The sequence below is a fragment of the Glycine soja genome, chromosome 14 (genome assembly GCF_004193775.1).
Source record: "Glycine soja cultivar W05 chromosome 14, ASM419377v2, whole genome shotgun sequence".
Classification (NCBI taxonomy): domain Eukaryota; kingdom Viridiplantae; phylum Streptophyta; class Magnoliopsida; order Fabales; family Fabaceae; genus Glycine; species Glycine soja.
The window spans coordinates 51,125,130-51,143,103 of record NC_041015.1 but is presented as its reverse complement, the minus strand read 5'-3'; the positions used below and the strand labels follow the sequence as shown (position 1 = coordinate 51,143,103).

General features: G+C 29.4%; 1 protein-coding gene and 1 pseudogene across 1 annotated transcript; one reads left to right on the top strand and one right to left on the bottom strand.

Annotated features, from left to right (window-relative positions):
- Positions 1-4,428: 4,428 nt before the first annotated feature.
- On the bottom strand, positions 4,429-7,308 carry LOC114385105 (probable cinnamyl alcohol dehydrogenase 6). Its single transcript, XM_028345080.1, has 6 exons — positions 7,092-7,308; positions 6,894-7,007; positions 6,582-6,809; positions 5,382-5,670; positions 5,092-5,245; positions 4,429-4,826 (listed from the first exon to the last, which is right to left on the bottom strand). Exons 1-6 carry the CDS (start codon positions 7,184-7,186, stop codon positions 4,621-4,623), a joined length of 1,086 nt encoding a protein of 361 aa, XP_028200881.1. The 5' UTR covers positions 7,187-7,308; the 3' UTR covers positions 4,429-4,620.
- Positions 7,309-11,163: 3,855 nt separating this feature from the next.
- LOC114384193 lies at positions 11,164-11,933 on the top strand (annotated as a pseudogene).
- The last annotated feature ends 6,041 nt before the right edge of the window (positions 11,934-17,974 follow it).

The window sequence follows — 17,974 nt, the reverse complement described above, 5'->3', positions numbered from 1 at the left end:
TTAAAAAGAAAAACCTTTGGACTCCGTTTTCAAATTAACTTCTGACAACATCCTTTTGTCAAAATTGTTTCTGCCAAATTATCGCCTAAATTTACCTATAAATTTCATTGTTTGAACTTTGAAAGGTTCATGAGGTTAAAAAAAAAGTAATTAGTGCCTGGTAGAAAAGAAAAAAAAATTGAATTAAATAAAGAAATAAAATAATGAAATTCAGACATTTTTTTTTAATAATTCTTCTTTCTTCTTTATTTGATCTCAATCAAACATCCTCTTAAGGTTCTCATACTATTGAGTCTTGGCCGGATATTAATAATTAATTATTGATTGATAATTGATGGGGGAAGGCGTTTGTTTGTGTGTAAGATATGGAGCACAGGTGGCGCTAAAGCAAGATGTTAACGTGGGGTCCTACGATTGTCATTGGATATATATCTGTTTGCCACGTGGGCTCGGTAATGATTGCAGATGTTACGTAGCAGCTTGATGGAGGTAAGAAAATCTTCTAAATTAAAGCCCAGCCATGAATAATTCAGTCATGAAAAAGATTCATCTAAGACTATCAAATAAATTTGGATAAATAGTTACTTTTATTTTTAAATCTGTAATTTATTAATAAATATTTTTTTAAAGGTGATAATATAATATTTAATTTTTAGAAGTATAAAAAATACGATAAATATATCTGATTGTTAACTTTCATTCATCATTGTTAACAAAATAACTTACCTGATACAGAAGAACGAATTAGTTATTGAAATAATTACTAATGTAATCATCTCTAATTGTTAACAAAGAAACATATTTGTTATATAATATTTTCTTGACGTTTCGTCTCCTCACTTTCTCGGAATAGGAATAGGATAAATTATCACTTTTATTCATGAATGTTTAATTCGCTAACAAATGTGTCTCTAATAGATAAAAATACAAAATTTAGTCCCCAAAAGTATAAAAGGTGTGACAAATATATTCGTCTGTCACCGTTGATAAAATAGCCCAAGATTCAAAGAAATGAAATATGTGATACATTTATCTTTTATTTATAGTAAATTATGAAAAAAAATTATAATAATTAGTACATTGTTACAATATTTATTTTCTTAAATTGGTACAATGTTTATTTTCAATAATTTTTATTGTAACAAACAAATTATGATTAATAATCAATGTTATTGTTATTATTATGTTTGTTTAAAATTATGTCTGTCAATATATTTTTTAAGTGATTATTGTAATGTTTGTTTTTAACGATAAAAATGATAAAAATTTATTTTAAAATTATATTTTATCCTTAAATGAAATGAAATTTCGAGTATAACACATTAGTCTAATAGAAATATAATGATATTTAGGTCCAATAAAAAATTATTGATATTTTCATCTAATAATAATAACTTATTAACATTTTTGTCCAATGGAATGTATTAACATTTAAGTCCAAAAAAATTACTAACATTTTCCTCCAATACAAAAATATTGACATTTTCGTCCAACAAAAAAATACTGACATTTACTTTCAAAAATGATATTTTACTGATATTTTCGTCCAATCTAGTCAGCATGATCACGTGATAATCATTTCAGTAACAAATTCGTCCATCTCTATCATGTAGACTATTTTATTGATGGTAATAGATGGAAGTTAATGATCGGATATATTTGTTACACTTTTTATACTTTTGGAGACTAAATTTTGTATTTTCATCTTTCATAAACACATTTATTAATGAATTATATATTTAGGAATAAAAATGATTATTTATCAGATAAATAATGCATACTACTGCTCTCCCTGTTCTGTCCCTTCCTTTGTTTATGTTTAAAAAAAGTTAATTAAATATTTAATCCATAAACAAAAAAAAAATTTGATTGATGGTAGTCTTTTAATATTTTTTAATCTTTAAATAAAAAATTAACCGATCAAGATTGCTGAATCTTATTTACTTTTAAAGATATTAAAAAAATTGCTTCTTCAAACATTATATTAAACTAAATTTCTTAGATTTGGTGAATTTCAATATTATTATTGACATACAGAGAGTGTATTTGGTATATTTGGTATGTCACTTAAATAACTTGTGCTCATTTTATTTTAAAATACTTAACGTCCAAAATTATTTTATATTGACAAAAAAAAAAATAATTAGATGAAAGAGAATAATAATTTTATAAAATTAATCTTATATTATTATTAATTTATTTTTAGATTTTGTAATTCATCATTCATATATAAGAGATATAAGGAAAAAAAATATAATTAATATTAAATTAAAAAATTAAAATGAAAATTATTTTGGAATAAATTTTTTATATGACAACTATAATGAAATGGAGTAAATGAATTGACTAATTTATAAATTGATTTCACCGTAATAAATTTATTTATTACATAATTTTTTTAGTAGCTTATTATAATTTCAACATATTATAAGTTACTAATTTTTTTTTCTTATTAATTTATAATCAAACAACTAAATTATATATTTGTATCATTTTATATTCATCAACTAACATATAGTTAATATAATGAAACACCATTAATTTTTCTTATTAAGAATATAGCACCTTTAATTCAATCAATTAACTTATTAATTTTTAACTTTCCAGTTAGTAACTTCTGACATATAATTACCAGCTAACTTATGAGTTTTGTGTTAATTTATCAGCTAATTTGGTTATAAACACTGTAATCTTAATCAATTTTAGTTTTAATTTTAAAATTTTCATAATCAGTTACATACTTACATTAAAATGAAGCATTAAATACTAAACGTTAAATATTTTGTATTTTCATGTTAATAGTAAAGAACATTGATTGTCTTTGTCCATGACTATAATATTAAATAATAAACATTAAATACTACTTCCTTTATTTTTTATTTATCGTTTAAGATTTTTATGTAAAAATAAAAAAAATTGAATATATTTTCTTGATTTTAATAAAATAGTTATGAAATTTTTTTGTTTACTCCTTTTCCTTTTCACTCCAAAAAAATGCATGTGTAAATTCATTAAATTTTGAGTGAAAAGAATAATTAATATAATATTGAATTTTGCAAAAACAAATAAATAATTTTTTTTTTAAATCCAACAACTAAAAAGAAACAGAGGAAGTAAACACTAAAATTAAATACTAACTATTAAATATCAAATATTCAATACTGAATCTTAAACATTAAACAAAAATTATTAAACATTATTATATATTAAATATTAAATACTAAATACTCTCTCCATTGTTTTTTAATTGTCGGATTTTGGAAAATATTATTGAAATACTTTAAGTTAAAATAATAAGGTGAGGCAAAAGTCATTTGAAATCTACAAACATTTTCATCCATTATTTAATTATCTTTGCAACTTTATATGGAACACTTTTTCATACGAGACTGACGTAAATCATTTGTTCCCTTCTTAATGTAAGTACTTTGAAACGGTAAAATATTAAAAATAGGCTTATCTATTGTTTTTGTACCTGTAACTTTTTTAATTTTGCTCCTTCCAAAAAAAATTCTCGTTTTAATTTTTGTAAAATATATTTGGTTTATTTTTCATCCTTAAAAAGTTTTAGATCATTTTTTTATTGTGTAATATATTTTTTACTGTTTAAAGTGTTATTTAAAACAAAAATGAAATCAGTTTTAGCTTGAATATAATATAGTAGTAGTATTTATGAGTTATAAATCATATAATATATTATCTATATGATAGCTAAAATTAAGCTGAGCCAAATATATCCTACATCTACTTATTCGACAATTTTATTTTAGGTTATACTTATTCGACCCTTAAGTCATGTAGTAAATTATTATTCTAATTAACTATTTTTGAACATAAGGAAGTTTATTATATTATTTTTCATCTTGTCACAGGTAACTTTACCATCATTTAATAACTTACTATTTTTATTTTACTGATTAAACCAATACTCATAATTCAAACACATATTATACTGCATACAGCAGATATTTGAAACCATGGTACGTAAATGAAGCGATTGAAAACAAAAGCAATAATATAATACAGACTTGCAGGTGATAATTCCGGATCATAAGTCTAACAAGTATCCCATACTATTTACGCAAAAAAAAAAAAAATGTATTTCTAGTTCTAGAGTCCAAAATAAGATTAATAGACGAGGTTTTTTTATTTTTAAAAAAAAAGAGAGAATAGATAACTGTTTTAACTTTTATCTGAAGGGGGAGTTGCTACTTTTCATTCATGTCTTTAATTAATTGTTAAATATTTATTAGTGATGGTTGATAGGAATTATTGTTATTTAGATTTAAATCACCAAGCATTTACAAGTAGTTAAATAAGTACTATTTTAGAATAATCAATTAGACCAAATACAGTACTCTATAATATTATAAATACATTTAGATTGATTCATTTTATTAAATAAAACGAGAGTACCAAACATACAAATGTTTAAATTATAATTTTTTTCTCTAAAAGCTTAAAAAATTAATTCAGACTTAAACGATAGATCAGTTTAACAAGTAAAAAGTCATTGACATAAATATATGACTTATTCGTCCAATTGCAGAGGTAAAATCACGGGTCTATTAAACAGTAAATATCGAAACAAGTAAAATTTGATCCGAATTGAAGGCTAGTTTAGTTGTTGGAAGCGGCAGCATTAGCAATATCAATGACGAAACGGTAGCGCACATCATTCTTAGCAAGGCGCTCCATAGCCTCGTTGATTCTGTCTGGTGTGATTAATTCAATGTCACTCGTTATATTGTACTTTGCACAAACCTCCAACATTTCCTGCGTCTCTTTTATTCCCCCTATGATCCCACCTTTCACTGATCTCTTGCCTGCATTTCACCAATGTTAATCAACATTTCTTCATCATTTTTTTTAAATCAACCAACTAAAAAAGGTAATTAATTAATGGATCTTCCTAACCAAGTGTGTTTTTAAGGATATTGATTAATGAACTAAAAAGAAAAAACATTCATTAGAAAAATCATTGGAGAATGTAAAGAAAATTATTTGTAATTCCAATAAGAATTTTTTTTTTTCTTTTGCACTAGTTAGCTTTGCCTTAATTAATTAGCAAATACAGGAAGGAAAATTTACCAAATATCAATGGGAAAGCAGGCAATTGTAAGGGCTTGTCTGGTGCACCCACGAGAAATAAGGTCCCGTTGACTTTGAGCAATTCCAAGATGGGCAACAGAGAGTGCTCTGCCGAAACAGTGTCCAATATGAAATCTATGCTTCTCCTTGCAGCCTGAGTGTCACCAGAGAAACTAAATCATGTTTACATAGCCTTCACCCATTTATTATCCCAAAGCCCAAATGCATCAAACCATATATATACTTTTTTAATGCTGTGAAATGTAGAGGCAAACAATTGCATTACAAACCTGTAATTGTTTAGGGTTGGAGCTGACAATGAAATCATCAGCACCCAAACGCTGCTTAGCTTCAGCCTCCTTGGAGGGAGAAGTGCTGATGACGGTAACATGGTGGCCGAAAGCCTTGCCAAATTTAACGGCAATGTGCCCAAGGCCTCCCAGACCAACCACCCCAATCTTCTTTCCCGGTGATGCTACCAAATCGTGGTCTTTCAAAGGATTGAACACTGTTATTCCTGCGCATAGCAGAGGAGCCGCTGCATCCATTGCTAGGTTTTCCGGAATGTGTACCACATATCTACACATCATTTTTTCTTAATCAAATATAAATTATTCTCTCAAAAAAGAATTTTTTATAGACAAAGTTCAAAACCTGACTTTAAATAATTATTAATTTATCAACAAAACTACTTATTTTAATACTACCAAGCATTAGTGTAGTGGGGGTTGGTTGTCTTCAACGACCACTGCGATGCCTTTAAAAGCAACGTGAGTTTCAAGATAATGTCTTCTTCCAAGTATCAATTTCATTTATGGATAATAACTACTCTAAGTCTAAGATAAATTGGTACTAATAAAAATATTTTTAAAAAATAAACTACAAATATTTATTGCATAAACAAGTAAAATTATTCAATGGAAGTCAAGAATTTACTTTAAGCAATTCAAAATTTATTAATAAAAGTACTTATAAAAATGAGATCTAACAATTGCAACCAATCATAAAACCGCAATTGATAATTTAGGCTCTGCTGTCTTCAACATCCTGCTACCCCTTTAAAAGCAACGTGGTCTGCTGTCTTCAACATCCTGCTATCCCTTTAAAAGCAACGTGGCTTTGAAAGAGACGTTGTCTTCTTTCATTTACTCGCCTGTGCCATCTTGTTTCACGTGCACCGTTTTGGCTATTAAGATTTTAATTTTTACAAAATCATTATATAATTTTTAATATTTTACAAAAATAATACATGGACACTAAATTAAAGAAGAAAAACTCCACAAAAAGAATACAGTGATGTCATCTCTAAGGGCCGGGAGAGTTCGTTTGCAAAGAAAAAAAAATTGAAAAAAAGACAAATAAATAAATAATAAAATATAACGTAAATTTCATATTTTTATATATACTCTATTTTAATTCACTTTCTTTTCATTCTATAAAACTGAGGATGATGGGGGAAATTAAGAAATGATGAAGGAACCAACACCAACCTGTAATCTGCGACAAAAATTTGAGAGTAGCCCCCATAGGTGATGCTGCCATCCCAGAATACTCCGTTGTAGACAAATTGCAACTTTTCACAGTAATTTTCCTGATCGGTCTTGCAGTGCTCACATTCCAAACATGAAGCCGCCAAACACCCCACACCCACTCTGTCTCCTTCCTTGAACCCCTTCACGTCTCTCCCCACCTTAGTTACCACCCCAATGATCTCGTGTCTAAAAACACAATCAACATACATACATTAATTAATTAACCATACTAATTACTAACATTAACAAATATAAATATAATATACTTACCCGGGTACTACAGGATACATAGTAATGCCCCATTCATTTTTAGCATAGTGGAGGTCCGTGTGGCAGATCCCACAATACAGTATCTTTATTGTCACATCGTTCACACCATTCTCCCTGCAGCGTGATATGTTATTTTGGATCTATCTATGTATATGAAGATGGAATCAATAAGAAATATTGAATATTGATTATTAGTACCTTCTTTTGAAAGTGTAGGGGGTAATCTTGCCCGAAGAATCATGAGCTGCCCACCCAGATACGGTCACTGTGTGATTCGCTGTGGTCTGAGCCATAATATAGAATTAATGAAACCTTTTTTAGTGAGAGAAGAGAACACACAACACACACTTTCTCAAAGTTAGAGAGATACTAGGTGGTGGTAGAGTGATGGGCTGCGTGGAGGAAACAGGTTCATGGACCTTCACATTTTATAGAGGGAAACAAATATAGAATATTCCAATAAAAAAAACAAATCTGTGCCCATTTTGTGCACCAGGACATTTCTCACGTACTTTATTACTTGCGTGCTACATACGCTCTTTATTAATATTGGATATATCTACTTAGTTAGTAGTTGGTATCCAATATTTTAAGACTTTGGCCAGTTATCCAATTATAATTAAAAATCAGATATAATTTTTAAAATAATATAAAATTATTTTACGCAGCAATCCATAATTATTACTTACCTTGTCCTAAAATAATTATCATATTTAAGTTTTTTTAATATAATATTAATTACTTTTTTATATTAATATCTTTAATAAATGTCATCATAATTTTTTAATATAATATTAGTTAATATTAAGGTTAGTTTTTTTTAATGTAATATTAATTCCTTTTATCGTTAATATAATTAGAGGAAGTAATAGTTCTAATGATTACACATTCATTACAATATCATTATGTCAATCTCTTCATCCTATATCATGACCTTATGCTCTATGATTTGGTTTCTGCCGGTGTGTAGCTATCAAGACCAATTCTTTCCATATATGTTCATTTCTATATTTAGTGTAATTAGTCCTAACTTAATTATAGGATCACGATTGTAATACAATATGTGTATATAAACACATTTTGTCATGGGAATAAAAAGATCATTTTCCTGGACCTTTCTTTCTAATATTTCTAATAATTTTTCTTTATTTAGGTAAAATAATTAGGACGATACTTATTTTAGAATTGAAAAGTATTATACATCAAATTAATTTTATTTCCCTTTTGTGTACAATGATTATAAAAAAATTGATTCTAAGGTCTCATGCATATTATACAATTTTTTTCATTAATAAGCTGTCTATTTATTAATTTTATTTTATAAAACAGAATTTACATATAAAAGAGTTATTTTGTATTTTCTAAATAAAATATTTTTGTTATTCTAAAAGCTTGTACCTTAAAGTTAAAGGGCTTTGTCACGTAGTCAAAACAAGTCATGAAAGGCAGGAAAGGAAATATATTATATATAGAAAGGTATACCACAATAAATCTACCTATTCCTATTGTTTCAATTTTCTAAACGTGCAATTTTCTGTCAGATTCGTAGAGTTTTCCTTACCTATAAGTATATGATTAAAAAGGAAATTAAAGTAAATAATAAGAGTATCTATCACATGATTAGAATATAGCACGTCTATTTTTTGTTCTAATCTAAAGAAAAACTAAAAGAAGCCACACTTTCATGGAAAATATATGAAGCTTTCCCAGTAACTTTAAAATACTGGTTGTTGTCCGAAAAATTATATTATATATTTATTTCGTTAAAGAGCTAAACCAGTTGACTAGCAAATAGACTTCGAAGTAAACTGGTGGTAGTTGAAGTTGACGGAAACTGACCAGAAATTGTTAAATGATGCGACCGTGCATAAAATCATAGTCGACTTATATAGACCTAATTTTTTAAAAATAATATATATATATATATATATATATATATATATATATATATATATATAATTACATAATTTTTTTCTTGGTTAGTTATATATGATTCTCATTAAATATGCATTCAATAATCGTTTAGCTACTATTTTCATGTAATTGAAAGTAAAAGAATAAATATTAAATAACTAACATTATGTTGGTCCGATAATTTTTTTTTATTTTAATCTATTTACAAAAACACGTATTTAATAAATACTAAAGAATTTGACCATATAATTATTAAATTTTGAATATTAGTGATCTCTTTAGTATTGTTTATAAAACTAGAAGTGTGTTTAAATTAATTCATTTTGCGTTTTAAAAAAAAGTACCTAACTTTAACGTAAGATATTCTCAATATAATTTTTTTCTAAAATAATTAAATAAAACATGTAATAAGTATTCAAATATTAAATAAAAAATGGTGGTTAATATATATGAAAATTTAAAATAATCCATGTAATGCAAGGAAAAATAATTAGCCGAGAAATTATGAGGAATGTGATGAAATTGAAGTTTCGTAGTGACTTTAAGTAGGATGGGAGTCTGTACCCAAAAAAAAAAAGTGGAGATTTATAACACGTAAGCCAGTGCGACAATTTTATGGTAGGTGGTCATCATTATATTAAAAATAATACATGCATACCCTAATTTCCAAGGCTCAACTAATGATAAAAATTAGAGCATTAAAGTATCGGTAAGCAGGTTCGAATGAAAACAAAAGTATGCGCATCGAAATAAAAAACAAGAAGATTCTTCCAAGTTGCAAACTGTTATGATACACGGATCCGGATCAGGGTTTTCTGCAGTTGAAAATTTGACTTCGTGACTCCCAAACATTTAAAATAAAAGTTAGGAAAAATCTAAAACTGAAGTTGTTGCAAGTGATCCTGTTCATACGATACACGTCATTTTTGCAGTTCTTGATCGCTAATTTGGTCCTCCGTCAAAATCTGCAGAAATTTCAATGAAGCCCTTGTTTTCCATCGGCAATGACTACTCAAAATCATGGTGGACAAAGAAAACGAACAATTTAGCTAACTGACAAACTCACAAACCTGATTGTATAAACATGATATATGATATAAAAAGAGAGGTGTAGATCGATCGATTATATCTTTATTGATATATTTTAAATAAATTTTATTAAAATTTAATTATTATTAAACAATAGACAGAATTCGTATAAAAAAAACTAATTATAGAAGAGACCATGACCTTGTCTCATTTGATATTTTGTTTAGGTGTGAATAGAAAAAGATAAATGGAAAAAAATATCTTATATTGCATACATGGAGTCAAAATGAAACAAATTTAAGAAAATGGGAGAAGTTCATGCATGGGTGCCAAATAAAAGAAAGAATAACGAAGAGGTCAGCAATAAAAAGAAAAATCAATTGTTTAGACAAATAAGAGCATGTTTGATTTGGCGGCGTAATCACGGTAATTTTAGTCAAACTTAATTTGACTGTATAATAATATATTTAGACACCATTTTATAATTTCACGTTCAGTCCTCAAAATTATGATGACTTGGAAACAAGTAAGAGGAACTTTCAATTTAACGTGAATTGATTCAAGAAAAATCATAAAATATTATTATTTACATGTTTCTTTATAATACACTTGTACTTTCTGTGACAAACTATATTATACTGTAATAGTTGAACATTCATATTTTCTTAAGACTTCATTTATTTAGGTAGTTAAAAATTTATTATTACATGTACTTGTTCTCTCGGTTAAAGAAAGAATATTATATCTTCACTTCATAGGACCTCTATATTGAAACAGTAATACGCATATTCCGTTTAAATCTTGTGGTACACATATTGTACTGAAACAACCTTGTGGTGTGTAGGTACTGTACCTGACTCTCTTAGCTTAAAGGTAAGTTAATAATACTATTTCATTTTATTATTGTGTTGTGTTGAAAGAAATGTTTTAAGAACCTCTTGCAGTATTTTATCTTATTAGAATTGTGTTTCAAATTTATGCTTACGTTTTAGAATATTAACATCTCTTATTGGACTGTTATCTTATTCTTATCACCGTTTATAAAATATTTTTTAAAGTGGACTTCCAAAATAAAAGTATCATAATTTTTTTTTAAATAATATGTTTTACTTTTCATTTGTTCTTATTTTATTTTTATTTTTATTATATAGTTTCTATGACTTGTTCTTGATATGTTTGATGAGTATAGTAGGGATAAAAATGTATTGGTTGATATTAAGTGTGTATGTAACATATATGATAAAATAAAAAACACCGATTTACTATTTTTTTTTTCTTTTGTTTTAATAAATTAATATTTATTTATTCATAAAAAATTATTTAGATTATGAGTACTATTAAAGGAAAAGCTGTTGCGAATCCTTCACAAAATATTGACAAAGAAAAAACTACTTGGGATCCAAAAGCAAATGAAGCTTTTATTGAAGCTATGTTTGGAGCAAATTACTAAAGGGGAATGCCTTGGTTCTAGCTTTACTAAGGTAGGGCGGAAAGGTATTCAATCCAAGTTTACACAATTAACTGGAAGGACTTATAACAAGGCACAATTAAAAAATAAGTATGATAACTTGAGAAAAGATTGGTGTGTATGGTACAAATTATTTGGAAAAGAAACTGGTTTAGGATGAGACAATATCACGAACACTATTGATGCACCAAATGAATGGTGGGAGACCAAACAACTGGTATGTCATATTTAAGTGTACTTAATATATGCTAAAAGCTTATATTTAGTGTGACTATTATATATGATGAGTTATAAATATGCAAGAAAATCCTTTATATGGAAAATTTAGGTACAAGAGACTTCCAATTGCTCATCAGCTAACTATACTTTTTAAGGATGTAGTGACTACCAGAGATTTTATGTGGGCACCATCATCAGGGATATTGCCAAGTACACTTGGTGGTGATGTTAATGATGTGTATCGTCCATGTCTTGATGGTATTAACATAAATATGGGAGAAGGATCAAGAGACAGTGATGATGTTAGTGTAGGAGTAACAAATGAATTTGGAGACATTAATATAAATGCTTCACAAGTAACCGGTAGTCAAGCAATTGGTAGTCAAAAGAGTGGAGAGAAGCGCAAGTGAATTGATCATACTGAGAAGATTGGTATAAAAAAATTAAATGTCTCATCGAAGATACATTTGTGTACTTATGTTAATTTTTTTTTTTTACAATGAATATGAGTTTATATATCTATTTAATTTTAATTTATTTATATGTATATCAAAAAATAGTAAATTATAATAACAAATAAGTATTCAAAGACTTAAGGTCTATTCTAGTAATTTTACTTTCAAAATCAATTATGACTAAAAGTATCCAAACATTATTCTCTTTAAAAAATCAATTTTCTAATATATGTTACCCAAAAACAAATCACTTTACTTCAAAATCAATTATATAAAATCACATTAATCTAAAATCACTTTGATTTAAAATTAATTTTATCAATGCTCATCCAAACACACATTAAATAGGTGGTCCAAACAAAGTTTAAATACATTTGGTTCATATTGTGACAGGGGAAGAGGGAAAAAATAAAGTTTCCCTAATCTCAAACCATGGTTCCAATTCCAAATAAACAATGATAAACTAATAAGTTAAAACAACAATAATCATCATACATAACCAATTTCCATCATCAAACAAGCATATAATTTGAAGTCAATTAACTACTCATAACAAATTTTTGTAGAAAATTTTTAATGACACACAAACTAATTAAATACATAAAATTACGAATTGAAGCCTAAACATCCTGCCGCGCCTTTAGATTGTTCGGGAAAAAAAATTCAAACCAATCATTTGCTCCACATAAAACTACACCTCTGTTATCCAAAGTTTGAACATTCTTTTTTTTTTCTTGACTTCTCCACCATGTTTAAACGTGAGAGATCGAAGAGAAGACTTCGGATGCAATTCTAATCTAACAATGGATATTTCTCTCCCCTCGTAATTGTCTAGATCCCTTAGAGAGAGAAAAAACTCTTAAATTTACATAGACCACCCCGACAACAATATATGTGTAAATATATTTTGTGATCCGAATCTGGTTGAATTTGGCATGGTTGAAAAAATATTTAGAGAAAATATCTTAAAGGATTTGTGATTGATATCCCATATATTTTATCTTAATAGCATATTGATATCCTAGATATTTTTAATAATTAATGCATCAACATCAGATACTAGAGTCTAGAATGCTTTCCTCTGTGGCTCTCAAGTCACCATGAGAAGCAACCAATAATTCTCCATCAATGTGATTTGTGTCCACAATACTAGCTTCACCATATTCTTTTGTGGTTTTCCCTGTTTGCTCACCATTCTCTTTTTCTTATTTTGTAGCTTATAACAATTAGTCTTGATGTGACCCTTTTGCTTGCAGTAATTACAAGTCTTATCAGCATTCCTGAACTTTGAACCAGCCCTTTACGGATTACCAAACCCTTGTTCTTGTGGTCTACCATGAACAAACAAACCCTCTCCTTGAGCCTCATATCCACTCACAAGTTGCTTCATCTTTTCCTTAGAAAACAAAGCATCAAAAACCTCATCTAGGGTTAACGTATCACAACTATATAGAATTGTATCTCTATACGTGGCATATGATGAAGGCAAAGAGCACAATAAAATTAACCCCAAATCTCCTTCATCGTATTTTACCTCCATCACCTCTAAATCAACAATAATATCCTTAAACATGGTTAAGTGGTCCTTTATAGACATGGCTTCAGCCATATGGTGAGAATACAACCTTTGTTTCAAGTGCAACTTGCTGGTGAGACTTTTCGCCATACATTACTACAATTTCAGCCATAATGCAACAACCATTTTCTCCTTCAAAACGTCCTGCAAAATTTGATTTGATAGATGAAAGTGAATCTGTGATAAGGCCTTCCTATCCTTTCTTTTCTTTTCCTCTTTCATCCATGATGAGAGCACCTTTTTGAACCCTAACAACGCATCATCGAGATCCATATGCGCAAGCACAACCTACATCTTAACCTGCCATAACGAAAATCTAGTGTTGCAGTCATAAGCGGAATGTCGTATTTCATGGTTGCTATTAGCCAGATCACACCAAAGCTCTAGATACCAATTGTTATGAAATAATGACAAATAGAAAACCAGAAATACGAAAATAATGAACACCAAGAATTTATGTGGAAAGTGGAAACCTGAGAAGGGAAAAAAATCAGATGTAGATGAGAGAAATTCAATATGATCTCAATTGTGTTTCAAGAGTTGGTATATTAATTAGAGAAAGTATCTGATGTTGATGCATTAATTATGAAAAATATCTAGGATATCAATATGCTATTAAGATAAAATATATGGGATATCAATCACAAATCCTTTAAGATATATGTGTAAATGAAGCGATTGAAAACAAAATATCTTAAAATATATGGGATACATCAAGACTAATTGTTATAAGCTACTAAATAAGAAAAAGAGAATGGTGAGCAAACAGGAAAAACCACAAAAGAATATGGTGAAGCTAGTATTGTGGACACAAATCACATTGATGGAGAATTATTGGTTGCTTCTCATGGTGACTTGAGAGCCACAGAGGAATGAATTCTAGACTCTAGTTGTACGTTTCATATGACTCCCAATCAGGATTGGTTCTCAACATATGAATCAATGCCTAAAGGTACTGTGGTGATGGGAAATAATGCATCATGCAAGATAGCTGGTATTGGGACAATCCAAATTAAGATGTTTGATGGAGTTATTCATATACATGGTGATGTTATGCATGTTCTTGATCTGAAAAGGAATCTTATCTCTTTATGCACTCTGGATTCAAAAGGGTACAAGTACACTAGTGAAGGTGGAGTCATGAAGTGCTCTGGTTGTGATGAAAGGTATGCAAAAGTCAGGGAGATTATATGTTTTGCATGGCTCTATATTTTAGGTGATGTTGTTTTTGCCTTTCATTCTCTATCAGATGATGATGTTACAAAGTTGTGGCATCTGTGCCTTGGGCATACGAGCGAGAATGGGATGGCAGAGTTGAGTAAAAGATGACTTCTTGATGGACAAAGTACTACTAAGCTACAATTTTGTGAGCATTGTGTTTTTGGGAAGCAAAAACGGTTCAAATTCAAGAAGGACACTCACAATCCTAAAGAAACACCTGATTACCTTCATTCTGATCTTTGGGGACTAGCGAAAGTTCCATCTTCAGGAGAGGCCAATTATATCCTGACGATAATTGATGGTTTCTCCAAAAAAAAAAAATTGGACATTTTTCTTGAAGTGGAAAAGTGATGTGTTGTTTACATTCAATGATTGGAAGACCATGATTGAGAAATAGTCAGGGAAGCAAAGCACCGATAATGGTTTAGAGTTTTCCTCAAATGAGTTTAATGTGTTTTGTAAGAAAGAAGGAATTGTTAGGCATAGAATAGTTCGTTGAACTCTACAACGAAATGGTGTGGCAAAACGGATGAATAGGACTATAATGGAGAAGGTGTGTTGCATGCTCTCTAATGCTAGTTTAACAAAGAGTTTTTGGGCTGAAACTACATCTACATCAACTGCATGTTATCTTATAAATCGCTTTCCCTCTTTTGTTATTGATAAAAAAGACTCCACAAAAGGTATGGACTAACACTACTACTTCATATTTTGACTTGAAGATTTTTTGTCGCCTTTCGTATGCTTATGTTGACAATGAGAAATTAGAGCCTAGATCTATGAAGTGTATTTTTCTTGGCTATATGCCAGGAGTAAAAAAGTACAAATTGTGGTGTCCAGAAACCAAGAAATTAGTCATAAGCAAAGATGTGATATTTGATGACACTGCTATAATTCATGGTTTAGCTCCTAAAGTTTCATATGATAATAATCAATAGAGATCAAAGAGGCAAGTGGAGCTTGAGATTGACACAATGTCTACAATAGAAATAGGGCGATAGTCTAAGCCAGAGATACAAAGAGTTGATACACCTCTTCCACCACCACAATACTCTATTGCCAAAGATAGAGAGAGGAGAAGTATTAAAGCTCCATAAAGGTATGCTGAAGCTGATTTGGTTGCTTATGCTTTGAGTGTTGCTGACAACATTGATTCCAATGAAAAACCATCTACTTATTAGGAGACGGTGAGTAGTAATGACTCAAGTAGATGGATGATTGCTATGCAAGAAAAGATGGAATCACTTCATAAAAATGGTACATAGGACCTAGTGAAGCTACATAAGGATAAGAAGGTTGTTTGTTCAAATAGGTATTTAAGAAGAAAGAAGGTACATCAGGAGTTAAAGATGCAAGGTATAAGGAAAGACTTGTTGCTAAAGGTTATAGACAAATCCCAGGTGTATACTTTATAGACTTGTTCTCTCAGATTGTAAATCATAGCTTGATTCGAACTTTACTTAACATTAAGGATTTGTATGATTTAGAGCTTAAGCAGTTGGATGTGAAGATTGCATTCTTACACGGAGAGTTACATGAGGATATCTACATGTAGCAGCCTAAGGGTTTCACAGTCTCAAGAAAAGAAGATTTTGTTTGTTTGTTGAAGAAATCTCTTTATGGACTAAAATAACCCATACGATAGGGGTACAAGAGGTTTGATTCATTCATATTGTCACATGGTTTCGAGAGAAGTTATTTTGATAGTTGTGTTTACTTCAAGAAGAGTGATAATGGGCCGTTTGTTTATTTGCTCTTATACGTTGATGATATATTAATAACTAAAAGCAAATAGGAGATAAAGAAGGTCAAATTACAACTGAGTAATGAGTTTGAGATGAAAGAGTTGGGAGCAACAAAGAAGATACTTGGGATGGAGATTTTGAGAGATAGAGCTACTGGCAAATTGTACCTAAGCCAAAAGGGGTATATTGAGAAAGTTCTTTGCAGATTTAACATGCAAAAAGCCAAGCTAGTTACTACTCCATTAGCGGTTCACTTTAGGCTTCCATCCGCTTTATGTCCACAGATAGTTGATGATATTGATTTCATGTCACAAGTTTCATACTCTAGTACAGTGGATTCTTTTATGTATGCCATGGTTTGTTCGTGTCCAGATTTGGCGTATTCAGTCAGTGTAGTTAGTAGATACTTGGCAAACCAAGGCAAGGAGCATTGGAAGGGACTTCAGTGGATTTTGAGATATTTGTGTGGCTCTAATGATGTTTGTTAATTTGCAGTTTGGAAGGACTAAAGATGGAGTCATTTGATATGTTGACTCAGATTTTTTGGGAGACCTTGATAAAAGAAGATCTCTTACACGGTACGTCTTCTCAATTAGGGGTTGTGCTATCAGTTGGAAGGTTGAGTACAAAGGCTTGTAAGGAAGCTATTTGGTTGAAGGGACTATTTGGTGAACTTAGTGGAGACCTACAGGTAAGCACATTGTTTTGTGACAGTCAAATTTCTATTTACCTCTCTAAAGATCAAATGTTTGATGAGAGGACAAAACATATTGAAGGTATCATTTTGTGTGTGAAGTTATTACTCGTAATGACATTATAGTTATGAGCAAAGTCAGTACCCATGATAATCTTGTAGATATGAAGACGAAATCCTTTCCTATAGCCAAGTTTAACTATTGTTTAAATTTGGTTGATAAGTTTAGCTCTTTGGAGCTTTTGTGTGGAAAAGTTGGAGATGGTTCATTTGTTGCTAGAGAGTTGGAGTTTGTGGTTTCTTCATTGCATTATGGAATTCATGTCAAGGTGGAGATATGTTGAATTTTTGACCCAAAATTTATTGGATTCTGTTGAAGAAATATTTAGAGAAAATATGTTAGAGGATTTGTGATTGATATCCCATATATTTTCTCTAATTAATAGATTGATATCCTTGATATTTTCCCCAATTAGTGTATCAATATTAGATACTTTCTCTAATTAGTATATCATTGATATACTAATTATTTCCTTTGGTTTTTATTACATTTTATATATTTTGCAACACTTTTGTAACACAATTGAGATCATAGTGAATTTCTCTCCTCTGCCTATGTTTTTTTTTTCCTTATTGGGTTTTCAAGTAAATTCTTAGTGTTCTTTATTTTCGTATTTCTTGTTTTCTATTTGCCATTATTTTTGTAACACCTTCCTTTTCATTGAATTGAAAAGAGAAATTGCAACAATGTTGGATAACT

Excerpts from the sequence above, each read along its gene's own strand:
- LOC114385105 (XM_028345080.1), bottom strand. The coding sequence starts at position 7,186 with ATGGCTCAGACCACAGCGAATCACACAGTGACCGTATCTGGGTGGGCA. Across the intron at positions 5,671-6,581 it reads ATTTTTGTCGCAGATTACAG|ATATGTGGTACACATTCCGG; the intron begins GTTGGTGTTGGT and ends AATGATGTGTAG. Across the intron at positions 5,246-5,381 it reads CCAACCCTAAACAATTACAG|GCTGCAAGGAGAAGCATAGA; the intron begins GTTTGTAATGCA and ends GGTGACACTCAG.